The sequence below is a fragment of the Tamandua tetradactyla genome, chromosome X (assembly GCF_023851605.1).
Source record: "Tamandua tetradactyla isolate mTamTet1 chromosome X, mTamTet1.pri, whole genome shotgun sequence".
Classification (NCBI taxonomy): domain Eukaryota; kingdom Metazoa; phylum Chordata; class Mammalia; order Pilosa; family Myrmecophagidae; genus Tamandua; species Tamandua tetradactyla.
In genome coordinates, this window is record NC_135353.1 from 110,692,361 (window position 1) to 110,713,534 (window position 21,174).

A 21,174-nucleotide genomic window follows, 5' to 3' on the forward strand; every position below is an offset into this window, starting at 1 on the left:
TTTGAGCCATCTGTATTTGCTCTTCGAAAAGTGCCTATTAATATTTTTAGCCCAATTTGTAATTGGATCATTTGTTCTTTTGTTGTTGAGTTGTATGATTTCTTTGTATATAAAGGAGATCAAACCTTTGTGCGAAGTGATTTCCAAATATTTTCTCCCTTTGAGTTGGCTGCCTCTTCACCTTTTTGACAAAGTCTTTTGAGGTGCAGAAGCATTTGATTTTGAGGAGTTCCCATTTATCTGTTTTTTTCTTTTGTTACTTGTGCTTTGGGTGTAAAGTTTAGGAAGCTACCATCTATTACTAGGTCTTGAAGATGTTTCCCTTCATTTTCTTCTAGAAGCTTTATGGTGCTAGTTCTTATATTTAGGTGTTTGATCCACTTTGAGTTAATTTTTGTGTAGGGTATGAGATAGAGGTCCTCTTTCATTCTCTTGGCTGTTGATATCCAGTTCTTCCATGCCCAGTTATTGAAAAGACTATTTTGTCCCAGTTCAGAGGATTTGGGGGCCTTGTCAAAAATCAGTTGACCATAGATTTGGTGGTCTATTTCTGCACCCTTTCTCTTATTCCATTGATCAATGCTTCTGTCTTTCTGCCAGTACCATGCTGTTTTGACCACTGTGGCTTTATAATAGGTTTTAAAATCAGGGAGTGTTAATCTTCCCACTTCCTTCTTCTTTCTTAGGATGCTTTTATCTATTCAGGGTCTCTTTTCCTTCCAGGTGAATTTGATAGTTAACTTTTCCAAATCTTCAAAGTACGTTGTTGGAATTTTGATTGGTGCTGTGTTGAATCTGTAGATCAATTTGGGGAGAATTGACATCTTAACTATACTTACCCTTCTTATCTGTGAGCAGGGAAGTCTTTCCACCTATTTAAATCTTCTTTGATTCCATTTAGCAATGTTATGTAGTTTTCTTTACGTCCTTAGTTAAGTTCATTCCTATGTATTTGATTCTTTTAGTTGCTATTTTGAATGGAATTTCTTTCTTAACTGACTCCTCAGCTAGGTCATTGCTTGTGTATAGAAATGTTACTGATTTTTGCCCATTAATTTTATAGCCGTCTTGCTGAACTTGTTTATTAGCTCAAGTAACTTTGCTGTAGATTTCTCAGGATCCTCCCAAGTACAGTATCATAGCATCTGCAAATAATGAGAGTTTTACTTCTTCCTTTCCAATTTGGATGCATTTTATTGCATTTTATTTCTTTGCCCTGCCTGATTGCTCTAGCTAGAACTTCTAGCACAATGTTGAATAATAGTGGTGATAGTGGCCATCTTTGTCTTGTACCAGATCTTAGGGGGAAGGTTTTCAGTCTCTCTCCAATGAGTACAATGCTGTCTATTGGTTTTTCATATAGTCCCTTTATCATATTGAAGTAGTTACCTTCAATTCCTATCTTTTGGAGTATTTTTATCAGGAAATGATGCTGAATTTTGTCACATGCTTTTTCAGCATTAATCGAGATGATTATGTGATTTTTCCCTTTCAATCTGTTAATGTGCTGTATTACATTAATTGATTTTCTTGTGTTGAACCATCCTTGCATTCCTGGTATAAACCCCAGTTGGTCATGGTGTATACTTCTTTTAAAGTGCTTTTGGATTTGATTTCTAATATTTTTTTGAGAATTTTTACACCTATGTGCACTGGGGAGGTGGGCCTGTAGTTTTCCTTTCTTATAGCCTCTTTACCCGGTTTTGGTATTAAAATGATATTAGGTTCATAAAATGAGTTAGGTAGAGTTCCTTTTTCCTTAGTGTTTTGGAGAAATTTCAGCAGGATTGGTGTTAGTTCTTTCTGTAATGTTTGATAAAATTCCCCCGTGAAGCCATTTGGCCCTGGGCTTTTCTTCGTAGGAAAATTTTTGATGATTGATTGAATCTCTTTACTTGTGATCAGTTTGTTGAGATCTTCTATTTCTTCCTGAGTCAGTGTAGCTTGTTTATGTGTCTCCAGGAATTTGTCCATTTCATCTACATTGTCTATTTTGTTGGTGTATAGTTGTTCATAGTATCCTCTTATGATTTCTTTTATTTTTTCAGGGCCTATGGTAACGCACCCCTTTTCCTTTCTGATTTTGTTTATTTGCATCTTCACTCTTTTTTCCTTTGTCAGTCTTCCTAGTGGCCCATCAATTTTATTGATTTTCTCAAAGAATCTACTTTTGGTTTTATTGATTATTTCTATTGTTCTTTTTTTCTCCCATTCATCTCTGCTTTAATCTTTGTTATTTCTCTTCTGTTTGCTTTGGGGTTAGTTTGCTATTCTTTCTCAAGTTCCTCCAGTTTTGTGGTTAAGTACTTGATTTTTGCTCTTTCTTGTTTTTTAATATAGGCATTTAAGTCAATAAATTTCCCTCTCAGCACAGCCTTTGCCACATCCCATAAATTCTGGTAAATTCTATTCTCATTTTCATTCATCTCCAGATAGTTACTGATTTCTTTAGCAATTTCTTCTTTGACCCACTGGTTGTTTAAGAATGTGTCATTTAATCTCCATGTATTTGTGAATATTTTCATTCTTTGTTGGTTATTGAGATCCAGCTGCATCCCACTGTGATCAGAGACAGTGCTTTGAATAATTTCAGTATTTTTAAATTTATAAAGACCTGTTTTGTGCCCCATATGATCTATCCTAGAGAATGTTCCATGAGCACTAGAGAAAAATGTATAACGTTGTGCTTTGCGGTGCAGTGACGTATTTATGTCTTGTTAGGTCTAATTCATTTATCCAGTTATTCAACTTTTCTATTTCCTTGTTGATCTTCTGTCTGGTTGTTCTATCTATAGAGGAGAGTGGTGTGTTGAAGTTTCCTACTATTATTGTTGAAACATCTATCACCACCCTCAGTTTTGCCAATGTCTGTCTCATGTACTTTGGAGCTCCTTGATTTGGATCATAAACATTTATGATTGTTATATCATCTTGGTGAACGACCCTTTAATTAGTATATAGTGTCCTTCTTTGTCTCTTATGTTGTCTTTACAGTTAAAGTCTATTTTTCTGATATTAGTATAGCTACTTCTGCTTTCTTTTGGTTACAACTTGCATGGAAAATCTTTTTCCATCCCTTCACTTTCAATCTATTTGTATCCTTGTGCGTAAGATGAGTTTCTTGTAAGCAGCATATAGCTGGATTGTGTTTATTAATCCATTCTGCAAATCTGTAGCTTTTACTTGGTAAGTTTAGTCTGTTAACATTCAAAGTTATTACTGAAACGCCGTTTCTTGATTCCACCATGGTATCTTTTTTATTTTGTCAGATCTATTTATTCTTTTACCTCTTTCTCTTTGAATAATTTAAATTACCCTTAGTGGTCCTCTTCAATTCTGTGCCCTCCTCCAGACCTCCCTCTCCTGTCTTTTTTTCAACTGGCAGAACTCCTTTTTGTATTTCTTGTAGGGCCAGTCTCTTGTTGACAAATTCTTTCAGGACTTCTTTGTCTATGAAAAGTTTAACTGCGCCCTCAATTTTGAAGGACAGTTTGGCTGGGTACAGAATTCTTGGCTGGAAGTCTTTCTCTTTCAAGATCTTATATATCATACTGCTGCCTTCTCACATCCAGAGTGCTAGTTGAGTAGTCTGAACTCAGTCTTATTTGATTTCCCTTGTATGTAGTAGATTGTTTTTCTCTTGCTGCTTTCAGGATTTTCTGCTTCTGTTCAACATTTGACAGACTGATTAGTATGTGCCTTGGGGAAAGCCTATTTGGATTTATTCTGTTTGGCATTCTTTGGGCTTCTTTGACTTGTATATTTATGTCCTTCATGAGGGTTGGGAAGTTTTCCCACGTTATATCCTCAACTACTCTTCCTAGCCCTTTCCTCCTCTCTTCTCCTTCTGGGACACCAATGATTCTTACATTGTACTTTTTCTTTTGTCTGTCGTTTCCCCGAGTTCCCATTCAATGTTTTTCATCTTTTTTGCCATTTGCTGTTTTGAGTCTTTGAAGTCAATTATCGTGTCCTCTATATCATTTCTTCTTTCTTCTGTCTCTTCATATCTGGTGTTGTGTGCCTCTAGTATGTTTTTTATTTAGTCAACAGATTCTTTAATCTATGTGATTTCCACTATTTTTCTATTTATTCTTTCAAATTCCTCTTTGTGCTTTTCTACTGTGTTCTTGATCTCTTTTATGTCATTTGCTATCCCACTTATTTTATTAAGTAGAGTTGTATGAACATCTTTGATTAGTTGTTCCAATGTCTGTCTCATCTGGTGTTTTAATTTGTTCATTGGGCAGGGCTGTATCTGTCTGCATTGTGATATGCTTAGTGATTTCCTGCTGTCTTCATTGCATGTAAATATCTTGATTGACTTACTTTGGCATTTGATTTCTTTCAGTAGTCTAAGGCCTTGTGTTTGCAGGATGGTTGTACAGCCAGGAGCAGGGTATGGGGTAGAGCACTCAGTATGGTGATTTGTTTCAGTGCAGGTATGGGAACAGGTTGGGTATTTTACACTGGTGCTTGTGAATGTGGGTGCCCAGTAGCCAGGGAGGATGTAGCTGTGAGGATGCACTGTCCTGAGTGGCGTAACCCTGGTGTGTACTGGTCTAAGGCACAGGGCCCTTTGTGCACCTGCTTAGAGCTGTGGCAGCAGGTTGGTGTTATGCCTTCGTGGATTGGGGGCAGATGTGATCCAGCTGCGCAGGTCGGCACTTTCTCAGAGCTGGGATGTGAGGCTGAGGACTGTGCACATGCACGGTTCTAGGACTGCTCTAAAGTGTGGTTCCCAGAGCTGAATGACGTGATATGAGGCCCGTGTGTATGCCTGGGCCTGGGAGTGCCGTAAAGGGATGTGCTGAGCTCTGGGAGGGCGGGGTGAGGCTGTGCGACACTATGGTAGGGGGTCGGGCCAGCCAAGGTATGGAGGTTAGTGCCCACAACCTTTATGCACTGGGAACAGCCTGCAGAGAACAGGGAGGGGGAGGTAGTGCTTGGGAGGGGTGCAGGAGAGGTGGGTTGGGCTGCACTTGGGGTGGGGGTGGGGGACAGGTACGTGTCTGGAGGCTGGTGGGGTGGGGTCACCTGGACGCAGGGAATGGGAGCCATTGATGGACTTTAGGTGCATGGGGTGTGGGGCGAGTCACCAGTCATGGGCTGCACTGGTGAGTGTAGCACTCCCATGGACTCTGTGGCTCTGCACCTCCATGCCCAGCTCCAGCTTTCTGCCACTCAGTTCCTTGCCCTCTGAAACCCAGGCTGCCACATGTTTGCACAGAAGGTTTTCCCAGGTCAGCCACACTTCTGAATTGCCGCCTCAGTCACCCTCCTGTCCCTTTTCTAACTTTTCTGTGGAGTGGGGCTAATCTTGAGCTACTCTAGTTGGCCATCTTCCTGGAAGCCTTAACCTATTGTTTTGATTTGCATTTCTCTTTTAGTTAATGAAGATGAATCTCTCTTCATGTGTTGATTAGACATTTGTATTTGTTCTTTGGGAAAATGTCCCCTCATATCTTTTGCCTATTTTGTAATTGGATTATTTGGGGTTTTTTGTTGTTGTTGATTTGTATAGTTTATTTATATATACTGGATGACCAACCCTTATCCGATATGTGAATTCCAAATATTTTCTCCTATTGAATTGGCTACCTTTACGCCTGTTCTAATTTGCTAGTTGCTGGAATGTAATATACCAGAAACAGAATGGCTTTTAAAAGGGGGAATTAATAAGTTGCTAGTTTATAGTTCTAAGGCCGAGAAAATGTCCCAATCAAAACAAGTGTATAAAAATTCCAATTTAAGGCATCTGGGGAAAGATACCTTGGTTCAAGAAAGTCGACCACGTTCAACATTTCTCTCTCAGCTGGAAGGGCACATGGTGAACATGGCAACATCTGCTGGCTTTCACGTGGCTCTACCAAAAGGGACTCTCCCCAGAATGTTTCCTCTTTTAAAGGATTCCAGTAAGCAACTCCATCTTCAGTGGGTGGAGACACACCTCCATGGAAATCATCTAATCAAAAAGTTACCACCCATAATTGGGTGGGTCACATCTTCATGGAAACAATCAAAATGCTCCCACCCGGCAATATTGAATGAGGATCAAAGGGTATGGAATTTCTGGGGTACACCACAGATTCAGACCGGCACAATACCTTGTTGACAAAGTCCTTTGAGGCACAAAAGCATTTGATTTTAAGGAGTTCCCATTTATGTATTTTTTGTTTCACTACTTGTGCTTTGGGTATAAAGTTTAGGAAGCTATCCTATTATTAAATCTTGAAGATGTTTCCGTATATTTTCTTCTAGGGGGTTATGGTATTTATCGGCTCTTATATTTAGGTCTTTGATCCACTTTGAGTTAATTCTTGTATAGGGTATAAGGTAGGGGTCCTCTTTCATTCTTTTGGCTATGATATCCATTTCTCCCAGACCCATTTATTGAAAAGACTGCTCTGTTCCAGTTCAGTGGATTTGGGGGCCTTGTTGAAGATCAACTGACCATAGATTTGGTGGTTTATTTCTGAACCTTCAATTCAATTCCATTGATCAGTATGTCTATGTTTGTGCCACTACCATGCTGCTTGGATCTCTGTGGCGTTATAATAAGCTTTAAAACCAGCAATTGTTAGTCCTCCCACTTTTTTCTTCTTTTTTGGACTATTTTTGGCTATTTGAAGTCCCTTTCCCTTCCAAACAAATTTGATAACTAGCTTTTCCAAGTCTTCAAAGTATGTTGGAATTTTGATTGGTATTACGTTCAATTTGTAGATCAATTTTGGGTAGAATTGACATTTTAAGTACATTTAATCTTCCTATGGATGAGTACAGAATGTCTTTCGACCTATTTAGATCTTCCTTGATTTCTTTTAGCAATGTTTTTTAGTCTCTGTGTACAGATCGTTTATATCCCTGGTTAAGTTTATTCCTGAATACTTGATTGTTTTAGTTGTTATTTTGAATGGAATTTTTTTCCTCATTAAGTCATTATTTTGCATAGAATCATTACTACTTTTTGTACATTATCTTCTATCCAGCCACCTTGCTGAATTTGTTTATTATCTCAACTTGTTTTGTCTTAGATTTCTTAGCATTTTCCAACTATGGGATCGTTTCATCTGCAAATAGTAAAAGTTTTACTACTTCCTTTCCAATTTTGATGTCCTTTATTTCTTGTTCTTGCCTAACTACTCTAGCTAGAGTATCTAGCACAATGTTGAATAATAGTGGTGACGGAGGGCATCCTTTCTTATTCCCAGTCTCAGGGGTAATGCTGTCAGTTTCTCACTGTTGAGTATGATGCTGGCTTCGGGTTTTTCATATATGCGCTTTATCATATTGAGGAACTTTCCTTTGATTTCTATCTTTTGAAGTGTTTTTATTAGAAAAGGATGTTGAATTTTGTCGAATGCTTTTTCAGCATCAATTAAGATTATCATGTGGTTTTTCCCTTTTAATTTGTTAATGTGCTATATTACATTGATTAGTTTTCTTGTGTTGAACCACCCTTGCATGCCTCATATAAATTCCACATGGTTATGGTGTATAATTCTTTTGATGCTTCATTGGATTTGATTTGCAAGTATTTTGTTGACAATTTTTGTTATCTGTATTCATTAGGGAAATTGACTTGTAGTTTTCCTTTCTTGTAGCATCTTTATCTGGTTTTGATATTAGACTAATGTTAGCTTCATAAAATAAGTTAGGTAATGTGCCATTTCTTTGTAGGAAGGTATTTGATGACTGATTGAATCTCTTTACTTTTGATTGTTTTTTTGAGATCTATTTCTTCTTGAGTCAGGAAGGTTGTTTGTGTGTTTCTAGAAATTTGTCCATTTCATCTAAGTTGTCTAGTTTGTTGGTGTATAGTTGTTTATAGTATCCTCTTATGACTTTTTTTTATTTCTTCAGCCTCCATGGTAACAACCCCTCTCTCATTTCTGTTTTTGTTCATTTGTATCCTCTTTCTTTTTTCCTTTGTCAGCCTAACCAGGGGCCTATAAATTTTATTGATTTTCTCACAGAACCAATTTTAGTTTTATTGGTTATTTCTATTATTTTCGTGTTCTCCAATTCATTTATTTCTGTTTTAATCTTTGTTATTGCTCCCCTTCTATTTGCTTTGGAGTTATTTTGCTGTTTTTCTCTCGTTCCTCCAGATGAGCAGTTAAGTCCTTTATTTTTGTTCTTTCTTCTTTTTTAATGTTGGTGTTTATGGCAATAAATTTTCCTCTCAAAACTGCCTTTGCCACATCCCATAAGTCCTGATATGCTGTGTTCTCATTTTCATTCGTCTCCAGATATTTAATGATTTCTCTTGTAATTTCTTCTTTGACTGACTGATTGTTTAAGTGTATTACTTAATCTCCTTATATTTGTGAAAGTTCTTGTTCTTTGTTGGTTATTGATTTCCTGCTTTATTCTTCTGTGCTCAGAGAAAGTGTTTTGAATAATTTGTCTTTTTAAATTGATAAAGACTTGTTTTCCCAGCATATGACCTATCCTGAAGAACATTCCATGAGCACTAGAGAAGAATGCATATCCTGGTGTTTTGGGGTATATGATCTATATATGTCAGTTAGATCTAATTCATTTATCACATGATTTAGGTTCTCTATTTCCTTATGGATCATCTGTCTGGTTGATCTGTCTATAGAGGAGAATGGTTTATTGAAGTCTCCTACTACTATTGTTGAAACATCTGTTGTTCCCTTCAATTTTGCCTCATGTACTTTAGAGCTCCTTGATTAGGAGAATAAACATTATTGTTATTTGTTCTTAGTGAACTGTCCCTGTTATTAATATGTAGTATTCTTCCTTGTCCCTTATAGCATCTTCACATTATTTGTCTGATAATATAGCTACTCCTGGTGTCTTTTGGTTACAGCTTGCATGGCACATCTTTTTCCATCTTTTCACTTTCAATCTGTTTTTATCCTTGGGTTTAAGATGAGTCTCTTATAAGCAGCATATAGATGCATCTTATTTTAAATCAATTCTGCCAATCTCTATATTTTAATTTGGTGGATTTAGTCTGTTAACATTCCAAGTTATTAGTGTAAAGGTAGTTCTTGAATCTTATCCTTTGGTTTTTATTTGTCAGATCTGTATATTCCTTTACCCCTCTCTCTTTTTATCCTTTAAGTTACCCTTACTGATACTCTTCAATTCTGTGCCCTCCTGTGGATCTCCCTCTCCTTTCTTTGTTGTTTCCAGACAGGGCTTCTTTTAGTGTTTCTTGTAGGGCATGTCTCTTGTTGAAAAATTCTCTTAGCTTTTGTTTTTCTATGAAAATTTAATCTCTCCCTCACTTTTGGTTTTTTTGTTTTGTTTTTTTCATGGGCAGGCACTGGGAATCAAACCCAGGTCTCAGACATGGCAAGTGAAAACTCTGCCTGCTGAGCCACTGTGGCCTGCCCTCTCCCTCACTTTTGAAGGATAACTTTGCTAGATAAAGATTTTTTGGCTGGAAATCTTTCTCTTTCAGTATCTTAAATATATCATACTACTTTATTCTTGTCTCCATGGTGCTGTTGAGTAGTTTGACTTAGTCTTTTGTGGCTTCCCTTGTATGTGGTAAATTGTTTTTCTCTTGCTGTTTTCAGGACTTTCTGTTTCTGTTCAGCATTTGAGAGTCTGATTAGTATGTGTCTGTGAGTTGGTCTATTTGGATTCATTCTATTTGTCAGTAATTCCCCACCAAACCAAGGCCTACGTCCCATGCAGGAAATGCAATTCTATTTGAAGATCTGTTGAAAGCTAGGGAGATAGGCAGTTTCCCAGACTACATTTTCCATGTCTTCCAAGCAGATGATGCTGTTGAGCCACCTCTTCCCCTTAAGCCGCCCTCTCCCCAACTATGGCTGCTGGCTTGCAGGATGGAGACACAGTGCAGTTTCAGCCAAGGATTCTGGCCTCAGTGCAGAGGCCAGTGCACACTGAAAGCTGCCAACCCTGGGACCTTGGGGTGGACAGCATACACCTCAGTCAGTTATCCACCTGTGATTCCGGTGGGTCTGGTAGCCACCAGGGTCCCTCTTGGGATGACCTTGAGCTCCTGGACTAAGTATTTCAACTGACCTTGCCCTCAACCAGTCCAGAAAAGTCTGTTGGTATGGTGCAGCTTGGCTTGCTTCCTCAACTGTGCCTCTCTGTGCACACCTGAGGGTTCCAGGCCTCCATAGTTAAAGGGAAGTGGTACTGAGACACAAATCTCTTTCGCCTGCCAATTGTCAGACTAGCTCCATGCTGATTCTCCCCCTCCTCCTAAATGGAAGGCCCCCAGTTTCTGTCAAAACACCAGTTGCCCAACACAGCTTGTCTCAGGGGTCAGGGGGAGGCAAGCTGTGTACTAGTTAGAAGATCTGTCCACAGGCAAACCATGTCTGCTGGCTTCTGTGTTCCCCACAGGAGTTCCCTCATATTGAACTGAGAGGGAGGATCTCCCAAGGTAGCTGTGGAGGCTGGTCCTACTCCTTCAGAACCCTCTTCTTCCTGCATGCTACCACTCACCCAAGGTGGAGTCATGACTGAGTGCACTCACACCATTCCCTCCATCCCAGTTTCTCTGCTTTTCCATCCAGGACCTACCTATATAGTGTAGAAGACCCTCTCTGGTCATTTGCACCCTAGAACTGCTGTCTTGATAATTTTTCTAGTTGTTCCATGAGGTAGAGGTGAACTCAGCCTATACTATTCCACCATCTTCCCGGAAGTATCAGATTTTATTTTTGAGTTGATTTAGCATGTTTGTTTGAACATCTTTAATTATTTGTTTTACTCTTGTATCTCATTTAAAGTGTTACTTTGTTCCTTTAACTTGGTCATATTTTCATTTTTTTCTAGTATGACTTGTAATGTTTTGCTGGTGTCTAGGCATCTGATTTCCTTGATTAGTTTATTCTGAAGGTTGTTTTCACTCTTTTCCCCAGGGTTTGCTTGTTGGTTGGCTTTGTTCTCTATCTGTTCTTTGGCATTCAGTTCAACTTATTCTAGACCTCTAGCGTAGCTGCTGTTTGACTGATCAGGATTTTTCAGCTTTGTTTTCTCTGGTTCTTTCCCTGCCTGTGTGGAACCTTTTTTTGAGGAGGGTCTACCCAGGCATGATTGATCCCAGTCAGATTTTCTCAGACAAGGCAGGCCGGGTCTCAGGAGGAGGATGTAATCAGTATCAAGTTTCTCTGAGAATGAGACCCAGCAGATTGTCTTACTTTCTTGTGGAGCCTCTAAATTATGTGATTTTCTACCCTGCCCAGCAGGTGGTGCTTGTCACCCCACAGCTACCCACTGGCATAAAGTGGTGTAGTCCTTTAATTCTCAGCAAACCCTGTCCCTGCCAGGTGCATGGTTGAGATGAGGCTGAGGTAGAAGGCAATCTTAGGCTTTTAGTAATTTCAAGCCACTAGGGTCTGAATTCTCTGAATGAGGTCTGCCACTTCAGCTGTGCTCTGCCCCACCTTTTCTTGAGGAAGATATGCCTTTTAGGGAATTATCTCCTTTCATGACTTGTTATTTTGTCTCTAGACCTATCTTAAGTCCTCCCTTGCCTGAGGTCAGCACTGAAAATTAGAGATCATTAGAGAAAGCCTGAGGCTTTCTGCTCAGAATACTTTAAAAGAGAGAGAGAGAAATAGATAAATAAATTAAAATAAAATCCATTTTCAGAGCCAGTCTCCAGTCCCAAAGGGTCACCAATCAAGAGCCAGAGTTGGTACTCAGCACTGTGTGCCTCTTTTCTTGGGTACACTACCTTTTTCCTGTTCCTGAGCTAAGCCAACTCCAAAAGTCTCCTTTTTTTTTCTTCATCAGCCCCTTCTCTTTTCTGGGAGAGACATCAGGGTTACTTTCCTGCTTTCTCTGGATTTATCTGTGCTTGGAGTTTGTATTCAGAAATACAAAATTGTTAATTAAAACCACAGTTGGAGCTTGGTTGAGCTACTTTCCCTTGCTCCTTGTATAAACTGCTTCTTTTTCCTATGGGAAAGTGTCTCTAACAGCCTGCCATGCCAGTGGGAGAGGAGCACCAGCCTCTGTAGTTTGGGGGCTTTACTTACAGTTCTGTGCTGTGATCTCAGCCCTTCCACCCATTGCAGACTTGTGTATGATGTGTCAGGTCGCAGATATCCTCCAAATAGTTGTTCCAGACAGTTCCTGGCTATTTAGTAGCTGCTCTAGAAGATTACCTAAATTCCACTCCTTTATATGCTGCCATCTTACCCTGCCTTCCCTGACTGGCTTTTTTTTTTTTTTTTTTACTTTTTCTATTATAGAGTATAATATACATACAAAGTAAGTAAAAAAAAAAAAAGAAGAAATTGTTTTCAAAGCACTCTTAAACAAGTAGTTACAGGACAGATCCCAGAGTTTGTCATGGGCTACTATGCCATCCCATCACATTTTTCCTTCTAGCTGCTCTAGAACATAGGAGGCTAGAAGGAATAAATATTTTTTTTATAATCACAATCAACTTTTTTCCCTTTTTTTGTGAAAAATATCGTATATACAAAAAAGCAGTAAATTTCAAAGCACAGCAGAACAATTAGTTGTAGAACAGATTTCAGAATTTGGTATGGGTTATTACATTTCCACAAATTTAAGTTTTCACTCATAGCTGCTCTAAGATACTATACACTAATGGAATATCAATTTAATTATTCAGCAGTCATATTCGTCTGCTAAACCCTACCTTTTCTGTATAACTCCACCATCACCTTTGATCTTGCTGTCCCACTCTTTAGGGGTATTTGGGCTATGGCCATTCTAAGATTTTCATGTTGGAAGAGGCTGTCACTAATATGGGGTAGGGAGATGGAACTGTATGATGTTCTGCAGAGGCTGGGTCCTCTAGGTTTGAGGACTTATCTGGTCCAGGGACCCATCTGGAAGTTGCAGGTTTCTGGAAAGTTACCCTAGTGCATGGAAACTTTGTAGAATCTTATATATTGCCCTAAGTGTTCTTTAGGATTGGCTGGAATGGTTTTGGTTGGGGGTTGGCAAGTTTTGTAGGTAGCAATGTCTAACTGAGGTTTGCATAAGAGCAACCACCAGAGTGGCCTCTAGATTCTTTGAACCTCTCAGCTGCTGATACTTTATTAGTTGCACTTCTTTTCCCCCTTTTGGTCAGGATGGAATTGTTGATCCCATGGTGCCAGGGCCCAACTCATCCCTTGGAGCTGTCTCCCATGCTGGGCTCACTTTTATAATGGGAATTTACTAACTTACAAGTTTACAGTTCTGAGGCCATGAAAATATCCAGATCAAGGCATCAACAGGCAATGCCTTCTCCCTGATGACTGGCTACTGGCAATCTTCAAGATACATGGTGATATCTGCTGATGTCTCCCCTTCTTTCCCAAGTTTTGTTGCTTCCAGCTTCTGGCTTCAATGAATTCTCTGTTTCTATGGTTCCTCTCTGTTTTCATAAGGAGAAAGAAGAAACCTTTTCTCTCAGCTTCTCTGACTTTTTCTCTCAACTTCTTTGGCTTATTTCTCTGAATTTCATCCCTTATAAAGGAAGATTTTGACCCACCTGGGGCACCATGCAACTAAAACAGCCTAATCAAAAGGTCCCACCCACAATAGGTCTAAGCCCACAGACAAGAATGGATTAGTTTTAAGAACATGATCTTTTCTAGGGAACATACAGCTTCAAACCATCACACTCCACTTCTGGACCCCCAAAAGATATCATCTTTCCATATGCAAAATACATTAATTTCATGACAATATCTCAAAAGGCTTACATCATTTTATTAACATTATTAAGTCCAAAGTCTCCTCAAAATCAGTTACATGTGTGGTCTGTCCCACAATTCCCCTCTAGCTGTGGACCTGTAAAACTTAGAATAAATTATGTTTCCAGTAAACAAAGAAGGGATGCACAGTCACAGAGTGTACATTCCCATTGCCATATGGAGAAATTGGGAAGAAAATGGGGGTTACTAGTTCTAAACAGTTCCAAAACCCTGCAGGGAAAACTCCATTAGGTTTCAAGGTCTCAGAGTCATCTATAGAATGATATACTCAGAGGCTTGATAAAGCAGCAACCCCACCCTTTCCAAGGGCTTGTACAGTGGCTCTGCTTTCCCCAAACACTGGGATGAAGGCTCCAACTTCTCAAAGCTTCCAGATGGTTGCTGGATTTTAGGATCCACACTTCTCAAGCATCAGAGTGGCAGCCAGCCTCTCTACAATATCCAGGGCACCTCAACTTTCTGAGAACAGTGGGATTATGGCCAGACTTTCTCCGGTTCTCAGGGAATATGTTCCACCCTCTTTGAAGACTGGGATGGCAGCACTCTTCCTGAACAACAGGGAAGCTAAACTCTGCAATCCCCTAGGCATCTGAAAGCCCTGGGATGGTAACACTTTCTGAACATTGGGACAGAAAACCCTCACTCTGCAAGCTCTGGGGTATACTTAACCTTTCCACATACATGTTTGGTTCCACTCTCCCAGCCCCAGGTGTCTTTGCTTCAGACCTCAACTTCCATGGTTCTGCCTTTGAAAGTCAATTTTCCTTCAGTCTTTCCCTTTCAGTCCAGGATGGCAGTGGTTCTGTTCATACAGATCTCACAAAAACTTCTCAGCTGCATATGCAGAACACAAGGGTCCCAGCTATCAGACAGAAAGACTTTCTATACCTCCTTCCCAGATAACTGCACCTCCATTTCTGACTTGTATAGAAATGGCTGACTGACTCCATTTCAGATAAATCCCCACATGGGGCACTATTCTCTAGGGACTCACTTTCTGGAAGCTCAGAATTTTCCAAATCATTTATTTCTGGTTTCTTTATGCCCAGGAGTTCAGTTCTAAGCTTCTATCTTTCCTCTCGCATTTTATTGTAACTGCAAGGAGAATCCAGGCTGCACTTTATACACTTAGTTTGGAAATCTCCTCAGTTATATGTCCAAACCCGTCACTTTCAAAATCTGCCTTCCATCCAACTTCAGGACTCAAATTTGCCAAATTCTCTGCCACTTTAAAACAAAGACCACCCTTCTTCCAGTTTGCAAGGACACATTCATCATTTATGTCTAAGGCCTCATCAGAAGTACATTTAACACCCATTTGAAAGGACCAACAGTCCTTTCAAAGCAGTCTAGGTCTTTTCTATCAAGCACCTCACAAAACTCCCAGAATCTTCACCTTACCCATTTATAACGCCATTCCAAAATTTTTGGTATTTGTAATCTCACCATTCCACTCTCCTGAAACCAAAATCTGTTTTAGTTTGCTGAAGTTGCCAAAATGCAATATAGCACACTTCTGGCTTCAGTGGCCTCCTCTCTGTTTCTGTGATATCTTCTGTATCTTCTTTTCTATCTTCTATGTGTCCTTCTCTCTCAGCTTCTCTGACTTTTCTCTCTCAGCTTTTCTGGCCTTTTTTCTCCCAGGTTCTGTGTGTGCTTTTCTGAATTTCATTTCTTATACAATATTCCAATAAGGATTAAAACCCACCTAGGTCACACCTCAACTGAAATTGCCTAATTAAAGTTCCCACCCAAAATAGGTCTACACCCACAGGAATGGATTAGCTTTAAGAACATGATCTTTTCTAGGATGCAGAGCACTTCAAACCATCACAGCTGGCATCTGGGAACTTGGATTTTTGGAGGATCCCCACCACCCTAACTGATAAGAGTTTCTTATTATGTCTAAACTATTTGTCCAAACAGTATGGTTAATGCTTCTTCTGAGAGTCAGAAATTTTGGTATGTGTCACGCAGAGGGTGCCTGCATGGCCAGTTCCCAATAAAACCCTGGGCACTGAATCCCTCATTAATTTTACTGACAACGTTTCACACATATTGTCATAACTAATTGCTGGGGAATTAAGGATGTCCTGTATGACTCTTTTGGAAGAGTCTGAGAAGTTTGTGTCTGCTTTCCTCTAAACTTCATTTCATTAGCTTTTTCCCTTTGTTGATTTTGCTTTGTATCATTTTATTGTAATCAGTCATAGCCACGTGTATGACTGCACTATATGCTGAATCCTGTGAGTCCTCTTAGCAAATCATAAATCCTGGGAGTGGTCTTGGAAACCCCCAACCTACATTCCTTCCCAATCACTACCCTAGCTTTTACAGAAGAGATCCTGTTAATTAATTTGCATTTTGATTTACTCACTCGCCTTTTACTCAATGAGTGTGTCCATTTTTCACTTAGGGAGGTTATAGTAGATTGAATTATGTATCCCAATGTAAACATGTTCTTACATTAATATATTCCTGTGGGTGTGAACCCATTGTAAATAGGATCTCTTAAAGATGTTATTTTAGTGAAGGTATGTCCCAAATGAATAAGTGTAGGACTTAATCTGGATAATTGGAGCCCTTTATAAGCAGAAAAAAAAATCATACATAGAGAAAGCCACAGGAAGGAGCTGGAAGACAGAAGTCAGTGAAACCTGGAATAGAGGAGAGGACATGGCCATGTGACATGAAGCAGGACTATAAGCCAAGGAACTCCAAGGATCACCACAGCTAGTGCCAGAATGTTACAGACTTTGGAGAGAAAGCATCACCTTGTTGATGCATAGATTTTGGACTTCTCCTAGCCTCAAAGCCATGAGCCAATACATTCCAGTTGTTTGAGCCAAACCCAGTGTATGCGTTTGTGTGGTATTTGTCATAGCAACCTGGCAAACACAGACAAAGGAAATCTTACATCTTCCATCTGACCTCAGGACTCAATTTTGCCAAATTCTCTGTCATTTTGAAACTAGGATTGCCTTTCTTTCAGTTTTTAAGGACACATTCATCATTTATGTGTAAGGCCTCATCAGAAGAACATTTGTCATCCATATTCCTACCAACAGTTCTTTCAAAGCAATCTAGGCTTTTGTATCAAGCACCTCACAGTACTCCCAGAATCTTCACCTTACCCATTTATAAAGCCACTCCAGAATTTTTGGAATTTGCAATCTGAGCACTCCACTCTTCTGATACCAAAATCTTTTTTTAGTTTGCTAAAATTGCCAAAATGCAATATATGAGAAATGGATTTGATATTAGATCTCAAAAGTTTGAGATCTTGATGTTTGTAAGTCATCTGTGGATTGAGGTTTTGTCTTCCAGGTCTGCAGGAGTGACAGCCCACCCTTTCCAAGTGGCGACTTTGTTTTGTCTCAGAACTGGAATATTGGCACCACCCTCTCCAAGTATTGCCGTGGCAGCCAAACTCACCCTGAGCACCTGGGCATAGACCCAACTCTCTGCAAACTTTGGGGTGGTAAACTCACCAAACATTAGGGCAGAAAGTATATCCCTTCCAAATGCAGAGGCAAATAGCCTGCCCCCTCCAAGCCCAGGGATGGATCTGACCTTTCCACATGCATGGGCAACTTTCTCTCTTGTCCTAAGGAAATCTTTTTGGTCCAGACTTCTGCTTGCCTGGTTCTGCCCTTGAAGCCATTCTTCTTTCAATTTGTCCCTTCTCTTTCCCTTTCAGTCCAGATTGGCAGTACTTCTGTTCAAACAAATCTTGCAGAAACCTTGTCGGCTTTGTGTGCAGTTATTGAGGGTCCATACCATCAGACAAAAGGACTTTCCATAGATACTTCTGGATAACTGTGTTTCCAATCCTGACTTCCTTTGAAATGGCTGACTAGATCCACATTTAGTGATACCTTCTTTAGAAAGGAGTGTTCAGTTAAGCCCTCTAATGGAACCCTGTTCTCTGGGGAGTCACTTCCTATTAATTCAGGGATGGCCCTGATAGAGCCACTTCTAGCCCTAGTCTCAGAGCATGGATAAACTGACAGTTTTCCAAGTCATTGGTTGCTGGTTCCTTTGTGCTTAAGAGTTCAGTTCTCAGCTTATCCCTTTCCTTTTGCATTTTACTATGATCTTCAAGGAAAAAGCAGACTGTACCTTCCACACTTGGAAATCTCCCTCAGCTAAATATCCAAGTTAATTGCTTTCAAGTTTTGCCTTCCATCTTACATCAGAACAAGTTTTGCCAAGTTCTCTGTCACTTTATAACAAGGCTAACCTTTCCTCCAGTTCCCAATGACACATTCATCATCTCCTTCTAAGACCTCACTGGAAGTACCTTTATCATCCATATTTCTACCAACAGTCTCTTCAAAACAATCTAGGCTCTTTCTGTCAAGCACCTCACAGTTCTTCCAACCTACCCGTTACCTACTTACAAAGGCATTTCAACATTTTTAGGTATTTCTAATAACAGCACCCCATTTTCTGGTACCAAAACCCTTAGTATACCAGGCTTCTGTGACAAATACCACACAATGGTTTGGCTTAAACAATGGAAATTTATTGGCTCACAGTTTTGAGGCCAGAAGAATTCCAACATCAAGTTATCAGCAAGTCTTGCTTTCTGCCTGAAGACTGTAGCATTCTGATGCTGACTTCCAGCAATCTTTGGGGTTCCTTGGCTTTCCCATCGTATGATGATATCCTCCCTTTTCTCTTTTGTGTTCCCCCTGATTTCTGGTTTCTCCCTATGGCCTTCTCCTTATAAGGCCTCCAGTAATCCAGGTTAATATCCACCCTCGTTCACTTTACCTCATCCACAGGAAAATGGATTATGATTAAGAACATTACTTTTAGGTGTATGTAATTCAGCCTACCAAAGAGGTTTTCAGTTACTTAACTTTTGTCTGTTTAATTTTTTCTCTTTTTTTCCTTATGAAACTTTTTTCATATACATTTTCTATTCTACTTCTCTTATCTTTTGACTCATTATTTCCTTTTCTTTGTACTTTTGCTTTTAGTTGTGAAATCTCTTATACTTTACACCATACTTTGTTAACCATTCTCCATTTATTAGCCTCTTAACCTATGTTCTCATTTTTTTGTCTCTCTATCCTATTATGTGTATCTTTAGAGCTGAGTCTTTGTCCAAATTGCTGACCAAAAGCCTTAGTAAAAATCCTAGAAAGGGGATTACTAGATCAAAGAGAATGGCATACTATTTTTCGTGATTTTTGATACATCTTACAAATTGCTCTTCCAGAAGTCATACTAACTTTTACATTCTAGAAAGATATATGTTTCTCGTTACAGAACCATGTGCTTCTTTCTCTAGGCTTTGAAATTTCTGAAAACCAGAAGAGGCAGGCTGCAATGACTGTGAGAAAAGTCCCTAAACAAAAAGGTAAGCTTCCTTCATCCTTTAGCTTCACTCATTCTTTATGTGAGGCTGGAAAGCCATAATATATGTGCTTACATATTAATAGGCCTGTTTTCATGCTGAAGGTCACTTGGAATGGGGGTTGGGGTGTGTGCCTTGGTCCTCAGGTGTCCCAGATGACAGATGTCAAATAGTCTTAAAGGCATAAGCCTTGAGAGTGAATGATATAGGACATTGGAGTCCAAAGACAACCCATTGGGTACAAGAAAAAAATAGAATCTCTGTTCCTTTCTATTTTTGCTTAATAGAGAGAAACTAAACTTACTAATAAATTTAGAGACAGATGGACCATAGTAAATGTAAACAGTAAATAAGCAATTAATTATTTATTAATAAGTATAGATACACTGGGGATGTGTGCTCAACTTTCTTTCAATGGTTTGAGGGTATACACCAAATCAGAAGTCTCAAATTAAGATGGAGAATGTCAAACTAAACCAAGAAGATTCAGATATGTTTTTTGTCATTTTGCTGAACTACAAGCTAAAGTACTTAGAAAAGAGAAATCACTTGAGCATCAGTTTGGATCTGAAATGAAGCTTTATTTTCTGTTTTTCATAAAGCAAAACCAAACTAAAATGCCCAGCTGAAGAAGTGGAAAGAACTGCCTTCTGTTTATTAGTGTGCCTATTGGGCACCAGGCAAAGTATTTTCATATCATTTAAAAGAAAATTTTAATTAGAGAACTTATAGGTTTACAGAAAAATCATGTCAAAACAGCATTCCCGTATACCCACCTATTATTAAAACTTTACATTTTGTGGTACTTTTTTTACAATTGATGAAAGAATATTAAAATTCTATTAATTATAGCCATAGTTTATATTATGGTGTATTTTCCCATAATCCACTCTATTTTAACATATTGCATTAGTGTGGAACACTTGTTATAATTCATAAACAAACATTTTAATAATTATACTATTAACGTAGTCTATCATAGAAAATAGGGCTCACCGTGTGGTACAGTCTTATGCTTTTTCTTTTAATTTTTATTCTAAAAACATATGTACCACTTAAAATTTCTACTTTAAATGATATTCACATATATAATCCATTGCTATTAATTAACATTAATAATATAATAATTAATATTAATGATATTTCATAATATATTATTATATATTAGATATTAAATATTATATATTAAATCTATAAAATAAATGTTATTAATGTTTAATAACAATACTATTTTAATAATATCCCATTATATGCATATACCACATTATCCATTCATTGGCTGATAGATTCTTGGGTTGCTTCTGTATTTTGGCAACTGTGAATAATGCAGCTGTGAACATTGGTGTGTAAATGTCTGCTCTAATCCTTGCTTTCAATTCTTTTTGGGATTGCTGGGTCATATGGTAATTTTATACTTACCTTTTCGAGGAACTGCCAAACTGTCTTGCACAGTGGCTACACAATTTTACATTGCTACAAGTAATAAATGGTGTTCCTATTGATACACAATCCTCTTCAACACTTTTAACTTTCTGTTTCTTTTAATAGTAACCATTCTAGTAGGAGTAAAATGCTATCTCATTGTGGTTTGAATTTGCATTTCCCTAATTGTTAGTGATGTTGAAAATTTTTCATGTGCTTTCTTTCTTCAACAAATGGTACCTGGAGAATAAGATGTCCAAATTCAAAAGAATGAAAAAAAAACCCTATATCACACTATATATAAAAATTTACACAATGGATGACAAATGTAAATATAAGTAACAGGACTATAAAACTCCTAGAAGAAAATGTAGGGGACCATCTTTAGGATCTTGTGTTAGGTAATGGTTTCTTAAGATTTTATAACCAACAACATGAGCGATAAAAGAAAAAATAGACAAATGAGACCTCATCCAATTTTAAAAGTTTTGTACATCACAGGACTTTGTCACAGAAGTGAAAAGACAACTACCAATGAGAGAAAATATTTGGAAAACACGCATCTGATAAGGTTTTGATATCCAGAATATATGAAGAAATCCTATAACTCAACAATAAGACAACTCAGTTGAAAAATGGGCAAAAGACTTGAATAAACATTTCTCCAAAGTGGAAATA

At 38.6% G+C, this 21,174-nt stretch overlaps 1 protein-coding gene across 9 annotated transcripts in view; it reads left to right on the top strand.

Moving 5' to 3' along the window:
• ARHGEF9 (Cdc42 guanine nucleotide exchange factor 9) overlaps positions 1-21,174 on the top strand; it is a 187,943-nt gene that overhangs the window by 159,444 nt on the left and 7,325 nt on the right. For all 9 annotated transcript variants that reach the window (XM_077146108.1, XM_077146102.1, XM_077146110.1 and 6 more), the window contains one exon: positions 19,009-19,077. In XM_077146108.1, coding sequence (XP_077002223.1) covers positions 19,009-19,077 — 69 coding nt within the window. The remainder of the gene's footprint in view (positions 1-19,008; positions 19,078-21,174) is intronic.